General features: G+C 46.5%; 2 protein-coding genes across 5 annotated transcripts in view; one reads left to right on the forward strand and one right to left on the reverse strand.

Annotated features, from left to right (window-relative positions):
• Nucleotides 1-349: 349 nt before the first annotated feature.
• On the reverse strand, nucleotides 350-3,044 carry LOC110210487 (uncharacterized). Its single transcript, XM_020989471.2, has 3 exons — nucleotides 3,009-3,044; nucleotides 2,350-2,946; nucleotides 350-2,103 (listed from the first exon to the last, which is right to left on the reverse strand). Exons 1-3 carry the CDS (start codon nucleotides 3,042-3,044, stop codon nucleotides 1,945-1,947), a joined length of 792 nt encoding a protein of 263 aa, XP_020845130.1. The 3' UTR covers nucleotides 350-1,944.
• Nucleotides 2,703-21,475, forward strand: part of PIEZO1 (piezo type mechanosensitive ion channel component 1 (Er blood group)) — a 173,349-nt gene continuing 154,576 nt past the window's right edge. For 3 of the 4 annotated variants that reach the window (XM_020989160.2, XM_078149384.1, XM_078149385.1), the window contains exon 1: nucleotides 2,703-3,227. In XM_020989160.2, the coding sequence (XP_020844819.1) occupies nucleotides 3,164-3,227 (64 nt within the window). In that variant the 5' untranslated portion in view covers nucleotides 2,703-3,163. Of the gene's footprint in view, nucleotides 3,228-11,430; nucleotides 11,465-21,475 lie in introns of those variants that run through there. The other variant, XM_078149383.1, reaches the window with a different exon arrangement.

The following is a 21,475-nucleotide window of genomic DNA, read 5'->3' on the forward strand; positions in this document are numbered from 1 at the left end:
ATATTTCTTTTTCTTTTTGCTTAGACCCATGAGTTCATCAGTGCAGGTAGCAGATGCCATGTGGCAATTCCTTCTATCAATATGAATGGAATACTCATATGTATTACAGTCTTAAAAAGGTATGTGGGGTGCTGAGAGGTTAATGACTTGTTTATAGTCACAGGGTTAAAGGGTCAGAGACTGTGCTTAACTCCAAGGTATTCTTACCTTCAGGACTGGCCCTCTATCCACTAACCCAGTCCACCCTCAGCTTCATGGGTCGAAGGACAAATGATTTGTCAAATGGATCAGAATCGGCCTCTAAAATGTGGGTGGCTAGAGCCAAACAGAGCAGGCTAGAGACTGGAGAGCCAGGACACAAACAGAAGTTTAATTAATTTCGGAGGGAGGAAAATGGTATATGAATACGGAAGCCCCCCTTTAAGAAGAGGGGCTTAACATGTCGGACTCTAGGCAGGTCTTACAAACATCGTAGTCTGGACCATGACATAATCATTGTAGGTCTTTAGTTAACAGTATTGTCTCAAGTCTTGGGGGTCATGCCCACCCTATGGGGCACAGAACCAGAGTTCTGTGACAGGAAGAGGAGTGCAGTACCTGTCAGTGACTGTGAACACGTGATGGATGGACCTGGGAAAGAGAGGGAGCTAAACACCTGGTGCTGGTCCAAGCAATCCAGTTTGCCAGAGGGTGACATCATCCAGAGCGCAAAGGATTGCTGTTATGCTGAGCTCAGAGCACAGACTGCTTATTAGTCCTTAGCTCTGGAAAATGGGGTATTTCCAAAACATTTCCACAGATTTCATCACTCTTTTCACCAATGCAGATCACAGCCTGTTAGTGGGCGGTTTTCTGAATTGCTATAGCTGAAATGGGGATGAGCCTTTGGAAACTTAGCTGGGATACTCCTTAGGGGTCAAACTTGTAGCCCTTTGCTGGTTGTACCCAAAGCCTTTTCTGTGAGGGGATTACCTAGCAGATTTTACCTTCTGTTGGCACACAATCTGAGTACCCAGAAAAACCTCCACACCACGGTAGGGCATTGGGGAGAATGTTATTGGAAAGACAGAGACACAGCCTCCATCAAAGTCCTTCTATGTTCCTGTGTAGTCCTGGGATGGTCCTGGCTTCTCAAAGGTACAAACTGGAAAGTTCAGGGAGAGGTTCTTGGTCTGTGCTGTGAGAACCAGACAAGCTAAGCTTGAAGAAACTCCTCATTAGAAGATTCTGATCACTACTGTGAATGGTGAAACTTGTGGCCACAGCAACTCAGGAAAAGCCTCTATTAAGTGGGTGGAGTAGGGGCATTGAGATGAAAGGAGCAGGGATAGAGATAGGGATTGGAAGTGGACCTGTCATTTCGCTGCTGGAGGGATCTCCGGGGCAAGGAAACTCTCTCACCAATACAGACTGAGTTTCTCTGCCATTTGCAATATTTGAGAGGTGGCTAGAGTAGCGAGAGATGAAACGATTGTCAAAGGGACTTGAACCCAGATCTTCCTGGCTCCAAAGTTAAGCACCTACTGGCTTTATTTGGCAGGAATTCCCACACACGACATTTCATGTATATCGTAGACAGGACAGGTTAAATGAATGACATTGCAGCCGCCAATAAACTAATCCCTTTCTTGTGAATTAGTCATGATTGTCCCTGTTTTATGCGTAAGAAAACCTAGCAGTAGAGAAGTGATTTGTGGTCACCAGACCGAGGCAGAAACCAAACTGGATCAGGAGTCGGGACTCCAGAAGCTCACACTACAAAAGTAGCTCGAACCTTTGCCGGCCTGGGGAACTATACTGTCTCTCGAAGAAAAATCTCGAGGTGCTGTGGGTCACCCTAGAGTTCCTGGGGCCACACACACCTATACCTCCCATTCACCAAGGCGCCAGAGAAACAGAGGACAAAGCAAGAAACATAAGACTAGCAGGTCTATGGGTCTGAAATCATTTCTTTGTAAAATGAGAATTGAAGGGGATCATCTGTAGGGTCACTCGCCGCTCTAAATTCCAGGGTTTGGGGCATCGAGAAGGGTATCTCGGGTGCTGAATTGTGTAGGTCTCCCCATCCGGCTCTAGAGAGCGCTGCTTCTCCGTTTCCGTAGTCTGCGGAGCAAAGTGAAAGTTATTAGGTGCCTGGCTCTGACTGCTCCTGCCCAGGGTTGGGGGCCTTGATTTGGAATGTTGGGTTAACACTAACACTCCAGCCAGGCCAGTGGGGTCAGGATCCATCTAGGGAGCCAGAAGTCTCTCTACATGCTTCCATCTAGGCCTGTAAGGAGGGGCGGGAAACTGGGCAAGATCTTCCACCCACGGGTTAGAGGCTGGTGCCAGGGGGTCTCGGGACCTCACAGAGTTCCCTAGGAGCACTGTGGCGGACAGCTGATCCAGCTGGCCGTCTGCTTCTTCTCGGGCAGTTGAGGAAAGGACGAAGGTCGCCGACCACCTCTGCCCGGCCCCGGTGGCTCCGAGCCGGGAGGACGCAGACTGGGGAGCTGGAGAAGCGTCGGAGCGCGGGGCCGAGAAAGAAGGCGGGGGATTCCCGGGGCGCAGAGCCAGCCAGGCCAGTGTGGCTGTCAGAGGGAAATAGAAGAGGAGGTGGTGGGGCTGGCCTCGAGAGAGGGCAGAGCCTATAAAAAGGCTGGGAGGAAGGCGGGAGGCGGCCGAGAGGTGGCGGCGGCAGCTGCGGCGGCAGAAGAGGCGCTCGCTCAGGGGAGTTAAGAAGCCAACAACTCGGGTCCCGCAGGGCAACCGGGGAGCTCGGTGCTGCGCCTCGTGCTGCGCCCGGGACACGCTAGCTCGGCTCGCCTTCGGACCTGGAGCCAGGAGCGCCGGGAGCTGAACAACGCCTGGTGCACCAACTTCACTTGCCCGCCCGCCCCGCCCCGGGTTAAGTCGGGGAGCCCTCACCCCCCAAGTCTCCGGAACCGCGGCAGGAGGCGCCCTCGACTACTTTTCAGCGCGGGAGGAGCCGGGGAAAGCCGGGGAGCTGAGTTTCCTGGAAGAGGCGCCTGGCACATGGAGTGAGCGCTCCTGCCGCGCACCATGGGGCGCTGCTTCCCGGCTGCTGACCCTGCCCCTTAGCCCCTCACCCCTGCCCCTCGGGATTCGCGGATCTCAGTCGGTCTCCTAGTCTTCTCGCCCAGGGTCGGGGGGTGGCCCCGGCATGGAGTTGCACGCGCTCTGTGGATTCCTCTACTGGCTGCTGCTGCCGCTCTCGCTTCTAGCGGGTGAGTCCCGAAGAGGGAAGAGGAGGTGGGCAGTGGGGGGGAGGGAAGGAGAGAGGGTCCTAGGCCCTGGGACCCGCTCTGGGCCCAGTTTCCTAGAAAGGGGGAGGGGAGATGTTTCCAATAACCTGCATCTAAACCAAACAAATAAAACAAAGGTTTATTTAGCACCAAATGTGTTACGTACTGGGGGTTACCAAGACAGGTCCTGCCCCGGAGGAATTTACTGTCCAGCGGAGAACAAGACCTCTCCCTTCTTCCCCAACTCCCAGCGAACACAGCTATCATTCACGCTAAGTGTATTTGTGAGTCATAAAACAAAGCTCGGCGGGGGGCCCCAGGAGCAAAGTTACTCCAGAACTTCTCAGCCTGGACAGTAAGCTCTGAGACCCAGGCAGTCTTCCCCTCTCTTAGCAGCCTTCTCCTTTCTTAGCATTCTCCTCTCTCAGCAGCCCCCTCCCCTCTGTCTGCAGCCCCCTGCTCAGGGCATGACTCAGATCTCCTGATGCGGGGAGGCGGCAGCACTGGTCCCCGGAAAGACTCGTGGGGGAGGAGGACTTTTCGTGCGGCTCGAGGACTTTCGTGCGGCTCCGGACCTCTCGCATTCCAGAGTTGCTCCCGTGGGGCCGCCGTGAGGCCGCCGTGAGGTTCCCAGTCCTCACCCCTCTGAGATCCCCTGGCAGCTGCTGTCCAGCCAAAGGGGAGGAGCCCCTTCGAGAGCCCCACGGGGAAGTCCAAGGGTCTTGGGGCGGGGATCTCTCTGGAGATTAGGGGAACAGCACGGTGGGCGCCCAGCACATTCAGTATTATGGTGTCCCTGTGGGGGGGCTATCTTCCTTTCTTTCTCATTCTCCTTAAAAAAAAAATTGCCAACTTGCATCACTACTTCCTGACCAATCTGGGAGAAGGCGGGTTTCCTGCCTGGAACTGTTTAATTTGGACCCTCCCGTCCAAAACTAACGTCTATTCCCGCGCCTGCTCCTACCGTCACTAACCCTGCTCCTCCCCACCTCGAGCTGGACGTGCAACACTGGTGATGTCCCCTCCTTTGGAAAAAACAGTCAGGTCTGCTCTGAGCCCTCCTGGTTCTGGCCCGAGGGACCCTCTACAGCTGGGTTGGGCCAGCGGAGATGGTGAAGGGGGTGAGGTGGCAGGAGCCACGCTGGGGAGTCTAGCACGTCCTCTGCTCTGACAATCAACCCTTGGGGGAGGAGATCTAAGCTGGGCTTGCGGAAAACCCCGAGGGTGATAAAGGGCTTCACTCTCTGGCTGGTTAGGCAAAGGAGGCATTCCCCTCAAGTCCTAAATCCAACCCTTTTTCTTATGGGGCCTTTCTCTCAAAGACCTTGTCCCCCAAAGGCCCGATGGGTTTCTGAATCCGTCACTTCTCCCTTTCCCCTCTCTTGTTCCGTTTGGGTTGTCAGAAAAAAAAACAACAAAAAACTTGGTCTTTAGAAATCTAAACTACTAGTGGGGCCTTAGCAGAAATGGAAAATATTCTTCTGCCTTACTTTTAGGTCCCTTTCCCACTCCGTGGTACCACTTTTCTTCCACCTTGCTAGTGATATAAGGAGTCACATCTCTGTAGCCCTTTAAAGTTTACCAAGGCCTTCCCAGAGCACCCCTGTTTTACAGAGATCTTCCCTACCTTACCCAGTCTCACAGTTGATAGGTGTCAGAGCCAGTGACTTGAATTCCAGTTCCTTTGATTTCAAATCCAATGCTCTTTCCTAAAGAAAGAGCCTGTGTAGTTCTCTCTAGGCAGGACTCTATGCGATAAAACACCTCCAGGCCTCCCTGCACCCCAGACACTCAGAAAAGCAAGCTAATTCACACTTGAGTGGAAATAGAATATTTTAACTTTCAAAAAGAAGCACTTCTTGACTTTAATGAAGCTGGCATTTGAGGCATTGGAGGAGAGATGGGGAAAGCCTTACTAATACCCCTTAAATCACATCACCCAATGGGTAAGGCTGTCCTGGCTTGCAACCAGAAGAAAATAGGGGTGGGGTTGGTGGGGAAGGATTCCAGATGAGTGTCCCAGCCTAGCTCTCAGACAGGGCTACCCTTGGTTTGGTTTATAAGAGAGAAATCTCACCAAACTTGGGAACATTTTCATAGCGCTGAAAGAAAAAAAAAGAATCAATGAAGACCATTGAAAGGGAGGGAGAGGCTTTTAAAACTTTCCTCTGCCTAGTCTTTGGACAGAATAGCCATGGACCAACCCAGGAGAACCAGAAAGGCAAATGGGACTGTAAACAGAGCTGTCTTGTTTGCTTTCTGCCTTCTGAGGGAAAGAAACGTAAAAACAAGCCAGAGAAAAAAACTAGTCATTTGGAAGTTTTTAAGTTGAGGGATAGGAAATAAAGAGTTCTTTAAAAAACCAAAAAGCCTTGGATGTCTTTATCATGGTGGGCTCTATTGAAATTATGTTTTGAGACAGAAGGCTGTCTGACTGATCCTACGTTTATTTTTCTTAAGTTTAAGTGTTAGAAATTAGCAAACTCCAGAGAGAGGGATGGAGGGGGAAAGCCTTGAGCCTATATGAGGATTATGCCTAGGTGGGACTCAGTACTACAGAGAGGGTCCTCAGGACAATCTAGAAATTATGGCAGTATTGTGGAGGCATCATCCAGACTGGGGGAGAGAGCACAGTGACACAGACAGTCTAGGTCAGAGGACTGGACTGGGAGGCAAGACATCTGAGTTCTAAACCTGTTTCTCTCCCTAATGATGGTGATGATGATAACTCCCATTTCTATACATTAAGATTCATTTTCAGAATGCTTCCTTACAATAACTCTGAGAGACAGGGAGTACCACTATTGTTTCCTCAATTTTCCAGATGAGGAAAGTGAGGCCTAGAAAAGGGAAGAGATTTGACCAAGGCCATACACAACTTGTTTTAAATTACCCTCTCCAAGTCTCACTTGCCTCCATCTGGAAAATAAGGGGATTGGATTAGTTTATTTCAAAGTTCCCTTCCATCCCAATTTCTAATGCCCAAGGAGTCTATGATTGGAAATTCCTACATGATTAATGCTTGCTAAGTACCAGGGTTGAGCAAAGGGTTGAGTAGCTGTTCTTGACACCCCAGTTTTCCTAGTCCTCTGGAATCATCGCCCCCTTCAGACAACCCCTGGCCACTGCAGCACTTTGGAAATGAATCTTGAGAGAGGCCATCAGTCAGAAGATGTTAGTCAGAAAATTTGCACTGCATGGGCTTAGGTAATAGTTGAGGGTGCAGGTTTGACTCATCTTGGCCCCGAGTCCCCAGGCCCTCAATCCACTCCCTATAAGGCATCTCTGCCTAATAGCAGGCGGGCACTAGAACACCTGACACCATTCACCAGGGCTGCTGTCATTCAGAGAGCTGGAACTGAAGGACACTTGAGAATCAGAATGAAGAGAGAAATATGGCTCCTGGCTCAGGTCCTAGGGCCCGTTTGGGACGCTAAGTTCTTGGTCTAAGCCAGCTGGTTTCAGTCCTATGTGAGTAAGTGTGCTCCCATCCCCCCCCATTGGAGCCTGTGGCTTTGAACTCATTTTCTGAAATGACGTTTCTCAAGAGGGGCTGGGTTCCCCAAAGCCACAACAGCTAGATAGGAAAGACAGACATGACTAGGGCACTAGTGAGGTAGGCAGAAATACAGCCTTTGCCAGGGGCGGGAAGACAAACAGGTGGTTAGAAAGCAGTCAGCCTATTGCTGCTGTTTCTTAACATTTGGGCTGGATGGGAGTGGGTTGTGAAAAATCTACCTCCTGCTTTTCAGGAGGGGGTGTTTGGGGGTGTGTCCTCAGAGCTGTGCATGTGTGAAGGCATGGCTCTGTCAGCTGCAATGCTTCTAAGCATTCATCCATCACCCTCCTGCCATAAGTTGGCATTTTCTGTCCTCAAAGGGAGGTCTGTGCACATGCTCTTTTTGCATCCTCACAGAAACCTTAGAGAGGTAGGCAGGGTATTATTATCCCATTTTATAGATGAGGAAACAGAGACTCAGAGTGGCTAAGTGACTTGCCCCAGATCACACAGCAAGGTAGTGGTCCGGGAGGAACTAATTATGATTCTTCTGACATTAATAATAGACCTATTTAGAGAACATTTTACAAAACACTTTACACATAGCTGTTCTGTGTGAGTGAGTGAAGTGGTGACACAAGGACCCCCCATTTGACCTATGGGAAACCTAAGGAGTGGGGTGGGGTGTAGGCATTTATTAAGTACCTATGGTGTACCAGGCCCTGTGTTAAGCTCTTTACAGATATCACCTCATTTAATCTTCACAACAACCTTGGCAGATAGGTGCCATTATTATCCCATTTTACAATCGAGGAGACTGAGATAGACAGAGGTTAAGTAAATTGCCCAGGATCACACACAACTATTAATAATAATAGCTAACATTTATATAGTACCTATGACACTGTGCTAAATGGTTTACAAATATTATCTTACTTGATCCTCACAACAACCCTGGGAGTCAGATGATAATTTTATTCCCATTTTTAAGATGAGGAAGGTGAGACAGGCAACGGTTAAATCACTTGCCCAGAATCACGCAGCTAGTCAGTGTATGAGGCAGGATGTGAACTCAGGCCTTCCTGACTGTAGACCCACCTCACTACCTAGCTGCCTCTTAGAGAGCTTACCTAGAGGTTAGGTCTCCAGAATCCCAGTCCAATCTGTTTCACCCACTGAGAGGATTTACTTTCTGACTGAGGCAACTCACAGGTCACCTGACAGTAAGAGGTCCTCACTTCCCACTGGTCTCCCTTACTGGAGGCCGCTGGGAGATGGGAATGGGGGTGAAGCAGCATAAGTGTGGTCTGTGGGTGTCCTGCCCTTATAGGGAAGAACTGAAGGAGGTGTGGGCAGTGGGGGTTGGGGGGGGCAGGTGGTAACCGGACTACCCAAGCTGCACTCGGCTTCCTGCAGGGTTCTCTATTGAATCTGGTGACTTTCGTTTCCTTTTCTGCAAAACAGAGCAGTCATGTTCCAATTTCGGGTGATGCCTCACTAAACTTGGAAGGCAGCATGCCGTGGTGGGATGGTCTGAAATTTGGAATCCTAGAGCCTGCATTTGAACCCCAGTTCTGCTGCTTACAAACTGGGGATCTGGGGCAAGTCATCACATCTCTTTGGATCTCAGTTTCCCAATTTGTAAAATGAAAAGGTTGGACTAGAAGATTTCTAAGACCCCTTCCAGCTTTAACTTTATGATACCAGGATGGTCAGGTCTTGTTTCATCCTATTTCCTTACATTTATCAACAAAATCAAATAGTTAAAGATAAGAAATGATAATATATAAATCCACAAATGATTCACATTTTCTTCAAAGGAAAATAAACTGAGAAATAAATAGCAATAAATTAAAATCAGGCAAGTTTTTTTTTTTTTAATCAAGCTCCCACACTCTGGGTCCCTGGGAAATATAAAGATGAGAATCAATGATGCAATCAATCCCTGTCTTCTGGGAGCTTGCTGTCATGTATTGGTCACCACCTTCCCATGTCCCTCATCCTCCTCTCCCCTCTGATTGGAGGCCTTTCCTTTACAGAGGATGGAGCCTGGACTTTGCCAGTGCACTTTCCATCTACAGCTCTACTTGATTTCAACTCCATGACATAAGATGCCTTCTCTTTGGGTATTCTCTGGGGTCCCATCTCCCTCCCTTCCTTGGCTTCCCAGTGTCCTTTTGTATGTTATCTTCTCTTATTAGATTTCATGGCACATGACAAGTGCTTAGTTCATGTTTATTGAATTGGAAAGGCCAGTAACAAATATGTGCACCCAAGTATAAGTTAAATTGTGTAGGAGTGCAAAGATCTGAAGAGGAACAAAGCACTAGAAGCTGGAGGGGTGAGGAGGTAATATGGGAAGGAAGCTTGGAGGGGGTGTCATCTGACCTGGACCCTAAGGGGAGGATTCTGGAAGACAGTCAGATTTAGAGCTGGACATGGCTCCCAAGACTGTGTAGTCCAACTCCTTCTTTTTATAGATAAGGAAACTGAGGCCCAGGGAGATTCCCATGATGTATCCAAAGTCACATAGGTAGTAAGCATCAGAAGCAGAATTAAAACCCAGGTCCTCTGACTTTAAATCTAGGGTGTGCTTTCTCTCTCCCACACTGCCTCCCAAGGTCTACTCGGATTCATGGAGATCTGAGAGTCCCTGACATGACTGGGGAGTCTTGAGTGCCATAAGGGGGATAATGTAATGTGCCCAAAACTCTGAAAAGGAGATTGGAGCCAGACTGTGGAGGGAATCAGACATCAGGAGCTGCTTATTTGCCTCATCTGTGCATGGAAGCACCAGAATTTAAGAATACCTCCATGGAAGCTGGGTCAATGCACAACATGCATTTTTTAAAAAATCTATAAGGCAAAGAAAATAGAACAAGTAGGATGAAAATTTAATTTCAAAGTAAAATGATAATATGAAAATAGAGCAAGTGGGATGAAACTTTGATTTCAAAGTAAAATGATAATATCTGCTTGTAATTATTTGTATTCAAAGTGTATTGCACAGATAGAAGGGATTATAGTAAAAAAAAATTTTTAAATTTGCATCAGTTGACCCGCGTGGTCCTTAGTGCTAACTGAACCGGTGTTTTTTGCTTTTGTAGTGTATATGTTCACAATGTATATGTCTTGCTTCGACTTTTAAAGTGAAATATTTTTGCTGGCGGCTGCCCTTCTGCCCTCTCAAAACCTGTGTGACACGGCAGAGGTTACACACCCTGGGTTACATTTAGATTAGATTAGCTGCCCTCTGAATGAAGTAACAGAAAACCGCCTCTGTTACAAGTGGCATTAGAGGGGGACCTCTGAGCCTCACCAAGGTGGCTTCATGGCTTCTCTTCCCTCTCCCCTTCCTGTCCCCTCTCCCTGGCTACATTCTACCCCTCCTTCAAGGGCCGGCTTAAGCTCTGCCGTTTCTTCCACGGAGCTCTCCCTAGCTATGACAGCCCACAAACAGCTCCTGCAGTGTTTATAATCCATCTCGCTCACCCTGACCCTTCTCCTGGGATCCTCTCATCGGAATCTTTATTATCTTCCAACATTCAGACTCTTAGCAAGTTGAAGGTAGAGATGCTGCTTTATCCGTGTTTCCGATCGTTGTCAAATAAACTTGATAAATGCCAACCAACAGGAACATTTCCATATACGAAGAACAAAAATGGAGGACTGTATATGAAAGCTTTTTTAAAAAAGCATATGCTTCCCTTAATACAAATATCAGCATTACTCAGCTTGTCTGGGTCCCCTTCTAAACTTACTTCTACCGATTTTGGTGTATTTTTAAATGCTTCATCGATGCTCTTTTCTTCTTTATTTGGCATCGTTCTCCCTAATCCCCCCCCACTCCTCATCTGAACTCCCTTCCTCTATCTCCTCCTCCTCCCCCCAAATTAAAGCTCTTCCTTATTACAAAAAAAAAGTGTAGCAAAACAACACAAATCCATACGTTGCTTATGTCTGAAAACGTATCTCTCCAGCTCAAGAATTCTTCACCTTTTTGTGTGTCATGCCCTCCTTTTGCAGTCTGGCAAAGCCTGTGGATCTCTTTCCAGAACTTTTTGTTGTTGTTTAGTCATGTTTGACTCTTTGTGACCCCATTTGGAGAGTGGTTTGCCACTTCCTTCTCATTTAACAGATGAGGAAACTGAGGCAAACAGGGTGAAGTGACTTGCCCAGGGCCATGCAACTATTAAGTGTCTGAGGCTGAATTTGAGCTCATGAAGATGAGTCTTCCTGATTCCAAGCCCAGTGTTCTATCCACTGTACCGCCTCACTTACCCTTCTTCCCAAAATAACACTTTCAAATGCATAAAGTAAGATTCATAGGATTACAAAGGAAAACAGTTATATTGAAATAGAATTGTAGGAATATTTATTCACTCAACCTGAGTTGAGAACCCCTAATCTGGTCCTATGGTGTCAAATTCACTGAAATGAGGGCTGCTAAGCCTTGCATAATGATCTTTGAAGGCCATTTATTGACTTAGAAAACAACATGTGATATTATTTATGTTCTACTCTATTTTTATTTATTTTGTTAAATATTTCCCAATTACATTTTAATCTGGTTAGGGCCACAAGTGTGGGTGTTGTGGCCCACATACAGCCCAATATGGTGGGTTTGGCATCTCTGATCCAGTCCATCCCTTCTGCTGACAGGTGGGAAGCATGACTGGGCATCACCCTTCTTCTGGAATCATGAAAGGTCATTGCATTGGTAAGAGTCCTCCTAGTCCGGTGCTGTTCTTTAACAGCAGTGTAGTTGTTTTCTATGTTGTTCTGGTTCTGTTCATTTCCCTCTGCATGAGTTCATTAAAATCGATCGTGGTCTCTGGGGAAATGTTGTCTCCTTGGTCATTTCTTATGTTATGCTGTGTGTGTAAGCATGTGTGTCTACATACATGTATCTTCTTTTCTTTTCTCATCTCTTGATGAGGTCCAGGATAATGATTTGTATGAGTGGTCTAAGTTTTTTCTGACCACCTACCACAGAGATAAGTGATGAATTTAAAACAGAGACACATATGTTTTCAGCCATAGCCAGTGTGGGAATTTGTTTAGCTGGACATCATGCTTATGAAGAAGGTTTTGTTTTAGGGTTTTTTTTGTTGTGGTTCCAGTGAAGGAGGAAAGTGAGAGGCATAGATTATAAATACTTGTTTAAAAAAATGGATTTTAGGAAGAAAAAGTATTTTGATTGATTATCAGGAAAAGATCCAGACAGGAGGTTGGTCTTAAGAGTTTCCAACTCCCTATCGCCTTCAGCACTTGACAGTCTCTGGAGGCCTGACCCCAAGGCCTAGAGGAACAGGGCTGGTTCATTTTTTTTCTTTTCTCCTCTCTAGGGAGGGTCAGCACCAGGCCTGCTTCTCTAGGTCTCTAGGAACATGATCATTTTAGCAGCCAGCAAAATCTTAGGTGTAAGTTTGATGGAAGGGTCAAAGGGCAGGTTTCATGTTAGAGAGACTCTGATGGTGTTTTTAAGTGTTCTCTGGGTAGATTAGGGCTGTTTCTTACAGCCTCTGCAGCTAGAGATCAGAGGCTCTGGCCTGTAACTGCTCCTTCAAGCAGAGAAGAGATGCTAAGAATGTAAGAGTTCCTCTCTTGGGTTCAGAGAAAGAATGTAGGAGTTCTTCTCTTGGGCCCAGGGCAAAGAAATTTTCTTGACTTCCTGACTGATGTAACTGATTTCTACCCTTGGAAGATATTTCAGAGCCACCTTGAGAAAAGCTATGGAAGCCTTTAGGGGCCCATCTGGGGATATGCTTTCATCCACAAATGTTCTCTGGCTTCTCAGTGACTCATCTATTGGACATGGAGTCTGCCACCCTGCTGGTACAACACAGCCCATCTCTTTGGGGAACAGGCTAGACTCTGGGTCATCACTAGGAGAGGATTCCCACCGCGCCTTCCCTAAAGCCTCTAGGTCTGAAACAGCTGCAGTGTTGGCTCTGGTGTGCAGCAGATTCTAGGGACTGTCTGAATGGAGGAAGTTTGACATAGCCATGCAGTTTTTTCCTGGTCCCCTAGGTCCATGGAAACACATCTTCCAAAACTTAAGAGGGAAAGGGGTCAGACAGCCTGTTGCAAGTCCCAGATAGAGAAATTTAACAGCACCCAAGCAGGTGGCTGTGAGATGCTGCAGCCAGGGATGTGGGTTATTTTGCAGACTCCTAACACTCTCCCCACTGCCTAATCCCAGGTTTATAAAGCAACAGAATTCCACATGAACTTGCCTCAGTCATAGGGATGTCTGTCTAGACATGTCAGAACATTTCTTTGGTCTTTTCTGAATTCATTCATTTACTCGACGAGGTCGCTGGCTATAGGACAGAAGAACTGTTTTCTTAACCTCATTTGCCACTAATTGTGTGAACTTGGGAATCATTCCTTCTCTCTGAGTCTCAGTTTCCTTATCTCTACAATTAGGATTTGGACTGGATTCAATTTGATCAGCATGTATTAACTACCTATTGTATGCTAGCCCCTGCATTAGGCACTGGGGAGCTAAAAAGAGATAGAACCCAAACTGTGCCCTCAAGAAGCTTGGAATCTAATAGACTATCTCTTTTAGATGGACCATCTTGTGGTTCTATGATTCCAAGTATTTGATGGGTGCTTAACTATGGATATGGCGCTCTCCTAGATTTGAGGTGACCTCCCTCCCTCCATTTACCTTTTATTTATTTTTGTATTACTTTGTTTATATTTACTTATGTGCATCTCATCCCTCCTGATGGAAGCTGCTAGGTGAGGGGCAGTGGAGAGAGTGTTGGACTTAGAGTCTGGGGGACCTGAGTTTGAATCTTGCCTCAGCCACTTAATAGCTGTGTGACTCTAGGTGAGACACTTAACATCTCCTGGCCTCAGTTTCCTCATCTGTAAAGTGAGGACAATAATAATACCTTCCTAACTAGGCTGTTGTGAGCATCAAAGGATATAAAATGGACTTTGTGAACCTTAAACCACTATATATTATTATGCTCATGTAATACATCTCAAAGAAACATGTAAGTTAGTGTGTGATTAAGTGCTCGTCCCAAGACTCTAGACAGGAGGTGCCCTTGGTTCAAAGAAGGGGGAAATAAGGGGGCAGCTGGTGGACACAGTGGATAGAGTACCGGCCCTAGAGTCAGGAGGACCTGAGTTCAAATCTGGCCTCAGACACATAACACTCATTAGCTGTGTGACTCTGGGCAAATCACTTAACCCCAATTGCCTCACCAAAAAAGGGAGGGAATAGAAGAGAGTTAGGATTTCAGACTTGATAGAGAGGGGATATAGGCTGAGCATGGTATTTGCTAGGCTTCTGGGAGAAGCTGTGTTCGGATGGGGAGTGTGTGGAAGACAGAGGGGGTGCTGAGAGTTGGGGAGCAGGGAAACATTGGGTTGGAAAGAGAGCAGATCATGGGATGTCTAGTACTGTTTCTCCTACACTGGCTTCTGTGGAAGCCAGGCAGAGTTTGAATTTAAGCTTATAATTAATAGGGAGCTGGTGAGGGTGTTCTATGTAGGGGTGACGCTGATGGCCCCCTGGCATAAGGCTTCTGTATAATCAGACAGACTTCCTTCCTTTTCAGGTCCAGAGGTACCTTCCGCTTTGGGAGGTAGGGAAGGAAGGAGGGAGGACCTGATCAGAAGTGGGATGGATTTGGCAGGACCCCAACACACAGGGGGAAGGGAAACTGAGCTGAGGGGCTGTTGGTTAAGCTCATCTTCCAGTCTGACTGTGGACTAGCAGAAGCCCTTTGGGATCAGCCTGGGCTGGCTGGACCTTGGAGGAAGAGGAACTGAGTCACAGAAGTTCCTGGGCCCTGAGTGCAGACAGGCTGGGATGCTCCCTCTGGCCAGTCAGTGCCAGCCTGGCTCTGGCCTGCCCTCCTGGTACACAACAGAGGCTCTATGGCCTCCAGCCCTCTGTTCCCCCAGCCCCCGGCCCCCAGCCTTGCTCGAAAGATTTCTGTTGAGTAGGGCTGGGTAATTTTTCGTGTCTCTTGGTAGTTTTAATAGCATAATCATAGGGGGTATTTTTAGTCTACCTCTGACGGACAGGGCTGGTTTTTGGGCGACTGGCTGTTTACCAGCCTTCGATCTCCAAGCTATTTTTCTCCTTAAGTAAATACAGCCCCAGGCTCCTCCAAGCCTATGCTGCCCCCCTGCCCCCAGGGCTTGGGCTAAAGCCGGCCATTGGGCCCCACAGCTGCCTCTTGTGGTTGCTTTTTTAAGAGAGCTGGATGGCTAAAAATGGGCCCAGGGTGTTGGCTTCTGGCTTCTGGAGGCCCCGAGGAAAGGCAGCACCCCACAGGGAAGGAGGTTGGGCCCGGACGTCTGGGGTGGACTGTTTTTCATTCTCCTTATTCCGGGTATTGTCTCCTGATGAGGTGGTCCCACCTCTGGGCGGCCTGTGATAGCTGCGATACGTGGGTTAGGGTGGAGGGGTGGAGGTGGGCCTGGGTACCCACCCCTCACTCCCCATGAAGCTCTGCTTCTGCTGCCGCCTCTCCTTGGTGCTCTCCAGGACCCAGCCTGCCTTGGCCAGTGCAGGGCAGCGTCAAGATTTGTTTTTGTGGCTCTGCTTCCCGAGAAGCCCTTCTCTCCTCCCCTTTCCACCCCCCCCCAGCACTGCTCCCTCCCCTTTCCCCCATTTTGTTTAGAAGTTACCGCTGTTGGATCAACTTCCCAAATTAACCTTATGAAAAAAAAACCTGCTATGTAAACAAATTCCTTCTGCCTGGGCCCGAGGTACCAAAGGAATGTGATTGTGGCCTGACTCCTCGTGGCTTTGGTCCGGCCATCCCAAGGGCTGCCTCCACCCAGGTCTCCCCCTCACGACTTCTCCTTCCTTCTCTCCCTCTCCATCTGTTTCCTCAGGCTGACTGGCTGGTGAGGCCAGAAGGGGCCTGAAAGGTAGCCCAGTTGGAATCCCTTCATTTACAGATGAGAAAGCTAAGGAATTAAGTAATCTGTTCAGGCTCATACAGGGTAGCAAGAGTCTGAGGGAAGATTTGAATCCAAGTCTTTCTAATTTCCAGTCCGCTACCCAGCATGCCGCCTATGTGGCCAAGAGGAAAGAAGGGTTCTTAGAGGGGTTTGGCGGGCCATTGGGTGCGGGGAGAAGAGGTTTGTGAGCTAGATGGTGCAGTGGATAGATTGCCTGACTGGGAGTCAGGAAGACTCATTTTCTGGGGTTCAAATTGGATCTCAGATACTGACTGGCTGTGTGACCCTGAGCAAGTCACTTTACCCTGTTTACCTTAGTTTCCTCATCTGTAAAATGAGCTGGAGAAGGAAATGGCAAACCACTCCAGTATCTCTTCCAAGAAGGCCTCAAATGGGGTCACGGAGAGTCAGACAAGACTGAAAAACAACTGAACAATAACTTTTCACCACACCTCCCCCCCCTTTCTCTCCCCACCCCCATACACAAATTGGCCAAGACCTCGGCTATGGCCCCCACTTCCCCATGAATTCTGAACAAAGCCACCAATATTCCGCCTTTTAAAGCCCCTCTGTGGCTTTGTCACCTGTCAACGTGAAGCCCAGCTGAAGTCTCTCCATCTTGGTGAAGAGTGAAGTCTTCCCTGGTCACCCCAGATGTCACTGAACCACCCCTCCGACTTCTTCCTGCCTGAAAACACTTAGTAGCTGCATCACTCATTTGGCAGTCATGGCCTGCCTTGTTTTGTTATTTAACCAAGTGTTTCTTGGTAGGATCTGAAAACATTGAATGTAAGTGCTGGAAAGGATCTTGGGAAATAGAATGTGAGAGCTGGAAGGGGCTTTCGACCACAGAATGTTAGCATGTGGGCATGGGAGCTGCAAGGGACCTTCGAATCCAGCCAGTTAGAATTGGAAGGAACTTTCAAACACACTGGTAGAGCAGGAAGAGCTCATCTGGGCCAGCCCCTTCATTTGCTAGGGGAAGAAACTGAGCCCTAGAGAGAGAAAATCACTGGCCCAGGGATGTACAGCTGGGGAGTGTGCATGCCTCTCTCTGCCTGCCCCTCCTCCCAAGACTTTAAAGATGAGGACTCTATCTTCCTTTGGTGTCCAGCACAATGCCGGGCACAGAGACGGGTGCAAAATGAAGCAGGTGCTCACCAGAGATTTGTCAACTAGAATCCTAGAATCGGGTTAAACTTATCTCTGCCCCTCCTTTTTTCCTTGATACTGGATGGTATTTGCATTTTTTTACTCCAAAGTGATGAGTTTGTATTATAGTAGAAAGACCTCTCTGGCCTCTGACTCTGCCATTTATAAGCTGAGTGCTCTTGGGCAAGTCATTTCAGTGCTTCAAGCCTTAGTTTACTCATCTGTAAAATGGGATAATAATGCCATGCACAATGAGGAGAGCACAGTAAATTGAAAGGTACTTTAGAAATGTTACTTTTTTTGTTACCACTACCAATTGTGTCAATGATGGGCCCTTGTTGCTTTCTTGATGGTCCATTTGACACCCATTTGTCCCAACAGTGTGATATTTCTTTTTTTGGCGGGGACGATTAAAAAAAAAAAAGAAACTTCCACCAGAAGCATCTGACTTTTTTTTCTCTTTAGCTCATCTGCTTGTTTTTTTCCCAGTTTATATTTTTGTCAAACGATTAGAGCCAGGACGAGTCACTGACTAATTCTGTGGGAGTAAACTGCTCCCCAGTAATGTGTTTCCAGAAGGGATGGGAGAATGTATGCCTAGGGAGGGGTCAGTGCTCTGCTTGGAGCTGAGAACTGAAGCTCCAGACAATGAAGGAGTTTATTTCTCTCTCCTGGGAGAAAGCAGTTCCTAGAGTGCTGCCCAGGGAGATTTTGTCACATCCCTCTTTGGTGCCTGCTGGGGGGATCAGAAAAGATGGAGGAGGGGAGACGGGAGCTAATCTCAGCAGCTCAGGCAGAGCAGCTGTGTGTGTCTGTGTGTGTATCTCTCTGTCCATGGCATGTGTTTAGGGCAAAGGGAGTTGGAGGGGCAGAAAGGAGAAAGCCAGGACCAGGTTCACCCTTTACAGATGTAAGGAAGCTCTAGGAGTTCTCATGGTTTGGCTACATCATTTGAGATAATAGCAGACATTAATGGAGCCCCCTGGGTATTCTGCCTGGTCCTAGGTACTGGGGTGGGGTGGAATGAGTGACCAAGAGACATAGCAGACACGGTCCCTGTCCTCCAGAGACTGTAGTTGGAGAAGACAAATGAAAGCTTAAAATAGGTAACTGTGGACTCATGGAACTAAGCTCCAGGCCAGGGGTCAGCAGTCCTGGATTCTAGTCTGGTTCTGCCACACTCTGGGTCACCTCGGACAAGTCCATTAGGCTCAAATAAATATTTATAAAGTACTGAGTACATACAAACGCTGGGGACAAGACAGACTCTGCCTCACAGTTCCTGTCTGGAAAATGAGAGTGCTAGACTGAGGCTGCTTCCAATTCTGACCCTGTGTTTGAGGGTCCTTTCTAGCTCCAGCATTCTATGTCCCAAGGCAGGGATCCTACACCTGGAGTTAAAGGATCCCAAGGGATCCATGGATTGATTTCAGAGGATCTGTGAACTTTGATGGGGAAAAAAATTCATATTTTTATTTTCAGTGACATCTACCTGAAATTTAGTATTTCCTTGAATTATTTTTAAAAAATTATGCTGAGTGTGGGTCCAAAGGCTTCATCAGACTGCCAAAAGGGTCCAAGAGGCAAAAAGGGTAAAGAACCCCTGCTCTAAGGTCTTTTCTGGCATTAACGTTTTGTGTCCCAGGATCTCATCTGCTTAGTACTCCCAGAGACATTCCTTCTGATCTGGCCATCCTCCTCTTCTTTCTCCTCCTTCTCCTCCCTCTCTTCCCCCATTCCTTCTCTTCCTTCTTTTCTTCCCCTTCTTCCTCTTCTTCCTTCTCAAGTCCCTCAATCAGCACTTACATGATTAAGGTTTACCAAGAGCATTTGTGGTTCAGGAACTGCAGGACAGATCTGGTCCCAGGGTAAGGAGCTCTGTCTGAATCAGCCCGGGTAGGGAGAGAACTGGTGGCCATTGGTGGGTGACTCAGAGGATGAAGGTCTGGACTGAAAGGGAGCACATAGCAGAATGAGATACTCCTGTCAGTGGGTAGGAAGTCTGCATGAATATCCCAGGCTGGGTGAGGAAGTTAGTATTCCTGCTCATTGAGGTTTGCAGTGTCCCAAGATGTGGGTGGGAAATGTATTCATTCAAAAACCCTCATTCAGTATCTGCTTTGTACAGGGCTTTGTGGGGGAAGGAGCATAACCCAATGCAGAACATAAGGAGGAGGAACAGTTCCAGGCTCCTTGCAAATATTACCACATTTAATAATAGCTGACATTTATATAGCATTGTAGGTCAGGGGCTAGAAAGTGCTAAGCACTCTACAATTATTTTCTAATTTGATTCTTGTAACAACCCATCTCAAAATTCATTCTAAAAAAGGTTTTCTTTTTTTTATTATGGACTTATCAAATATTTTAAAACAATGAACATTTCAATGTACAATGAGCAAAAGGAGGGTTTGTGGCAGGAAACTGTAAATTATTGTTATATACAGTTTATTTTTAAAAGTCTGTATTAAATTTAACATGGCACTACTGAAACTCTCCTGCTTGTCTCTGTCCCCTTCTGAACTACTTTCTGCTCCTTTCTGTGTACTTTTTAGAAATGTTACATTGATGCTTTCTTTTTCTTTCTTGCTTTCTTTCTTTTTTTGGGGAGTGGGGTGGGGTATCTCCATTGTTATCCACCCACCTCCTTCCCCCAATCCTCACCTTTGTCCTCAATGGAAGCCCTCCCTTGGTTAAAGTAAGTATAGTAAAGCAAATTAAACAAACCAGCACTCTGGTCTTGTCAGTGTGTGTGTGTGTGGTGTGTGTGTGTGTGTGTGTGTGTGTGTGTGTGTGTGTGTGTGTGTGTGTGTGTGTGTGTCTCCTTTCTGCATCTTTATTTCATCACCTCCCTACCAAGAAGAGACTCAAAGGCTTTGCCATTGGCCCTTAGAAGTCATGACTAATCCCTGCATCGATCAAGGTCCTGAAGTCTTTCAAAAGTTGTTTCCTTAAAAAAATAAAATAAAAGTTGATCCTTTCACACTGTTGGGGTCACTTTATAAATTGTTCTCTTGGCTCTATCTGATTCATCCTGCATTAGTTCATAAGCATTTTCCTAGGCCTAACCCTTGACTCAAAAGGTTGATAGTATCTTCACCGATGAGGAAAGTCTTAAGCAAATGGCCCTTTGAGCGAGGGGTCACCTAGGTTTCTCTGAATCCACCATATTTGTCATTTCTGCTGGTGCAATAATATTCTATTCCATTCACATACCATAGTTTGTTCAATCAATCCTCAATTGATAGGGCCCCATTTTGTTTGCAGTATAGCAACAAGAAGTGCTGCTATAAATAATTTTGTCCATATCTCTTTCTTTGGTATGTGCTAGTACTGGCATTGAAGGTGAAAGAATATGTACACTTCAGTGACTTTTTGAGCATGGTTCCGAATTGTTAGTGCACATCTCCGCCACTTGACAGTTTTCATCTTTTGTTATCTTAGCTAACCTGAGGGGTGTGAGATGGAACCCCAGAGCTGTTTGGTTTCTTATTCTTTTATTATTAATCGTTTGGAGTATTTTTCATATGGTTATTGATAGTTCGTATTCTTTCATTGCCTTTGGACCACTTATCTATTGGGGGAATGGCCCTTGAGCTTATATTTTTAATTTTTAATTTTTTTATTTTAGGCAATTGGGGTTAAGTGACTTGCCTAGGATCATACAGCTAGTAAGTGTCAAGTGTTTGGTCTGAGTCCGGATTTGAACTCAGGTCCTCCCGACTTCAGGGCCGGTGCTCTATCCCCCGTGCCACCTAGTTGTCTCGAGCTTATATTTTTAAAAAGTCTGTTCTCTCGTTATCTTAAATAGATGACTTTTATTAGAGAAGTTGGCTGCAGTAATTTTCTCCAGTTGTTCTTCCCTTGTATCGTTAAGAATTCTCCCCTACGCCTTGGTTGCAGAACATATCTCCTTTTCTTCTCCTCTAATTTATTAATGATATGACCTTTTGTCATTAGGTCTTGTGTTCATTTGGAGCTTATTATGGTATATGGTGTAAGATGTTGTTCTAACCTTAATTTCTGCTAGCCTGCTTTCTAGTTTTCCCAGCAGTTTTTGTTGAATGAGGAATCTTTATTCCAATAGTTGGTGTCCTGGGGTTTATCAAACAGCATGTTGCAATGTTCAGTTGTTCTTGGGTATTATTTACCTAATCTGTTCCACCTGTCAATTCTTCTATTTTTTTAAACCAATACCAAATAGTTTGATGATTATTGCTTTGTGGTATAGTTTGAGATCTGGTCCTGCTAGGTAGGCCCTTTTTATTCCTACTTCCTTTTTTTCACTCTTTCTCTAGAGATTTTTGACCTTGTATTCCTCCAAATGAATTATGGTATTATTTTGTCTGATTATATAAATAAATCCCTTGGGAATTTTGATTAATATGGTATTAAATCTCTAAATTAATTTAGATGATGTGATCATTTTTATTATTTTGGCATGGCCCAATCATGAGCAATTAGTATCTTTAATTATTTAATATAGTGATGTAATACTAGTAATTTAATGTATCATTACATTAACTATAATGGAATATTAATACAATGCATTATATTAATGGGGAAGCTAAGTGGCTCAGTGGATAGAGAGCCAGATCTGGAGTCAGGAAGACCAGAGTTCAAATGTAGCTTCAGA

This window comes from Phascolarctos cinereus, unplaced genomic scaffold, assembly GCF_003287225.1.
Source record: "Phascolarctos cinereus isolate Bilbo 61053 unplaced genomic scaffold, phaCin_HiC Scaffold_2;HRSCAF=192, whole genome shotgun sequence".
Taxonomy (NCBI): Eukaryota; Metazoa; Chordata; class Mammalia; order Diprotodontia; family Phascolarctidae; genus Phascolarctos; species Phascolarctos cinereus.

What these genes read in the sequence shown, in the direction of transcription:
- LOC110210487 (XM_020989471.2), bottom strand. Translation starts at nt 3,044, where the DNA reads ATGGTGCGCGGCAGGAGCGCTCACTCCATGTGCCAG. An exon ending in GCGCTCACTCCATGTGCCAG is followed by an intron (nt 2,947 to 3,008) that starts GCGCCTCTTCCA and finishes GCTGAAAAGTAG; the next exon opens with TCGAGGGCGCCTCCTGCCGC. An exon ending in CAGTGCTCCTAGGGAACTCT is followed by an intron (nt 2,104 to 2,349) that starts GTGAGGTCCCGA and finishes TTTGCTCCGCAG; the next exon opens with ACTACGGAAACGGAGAAGCA.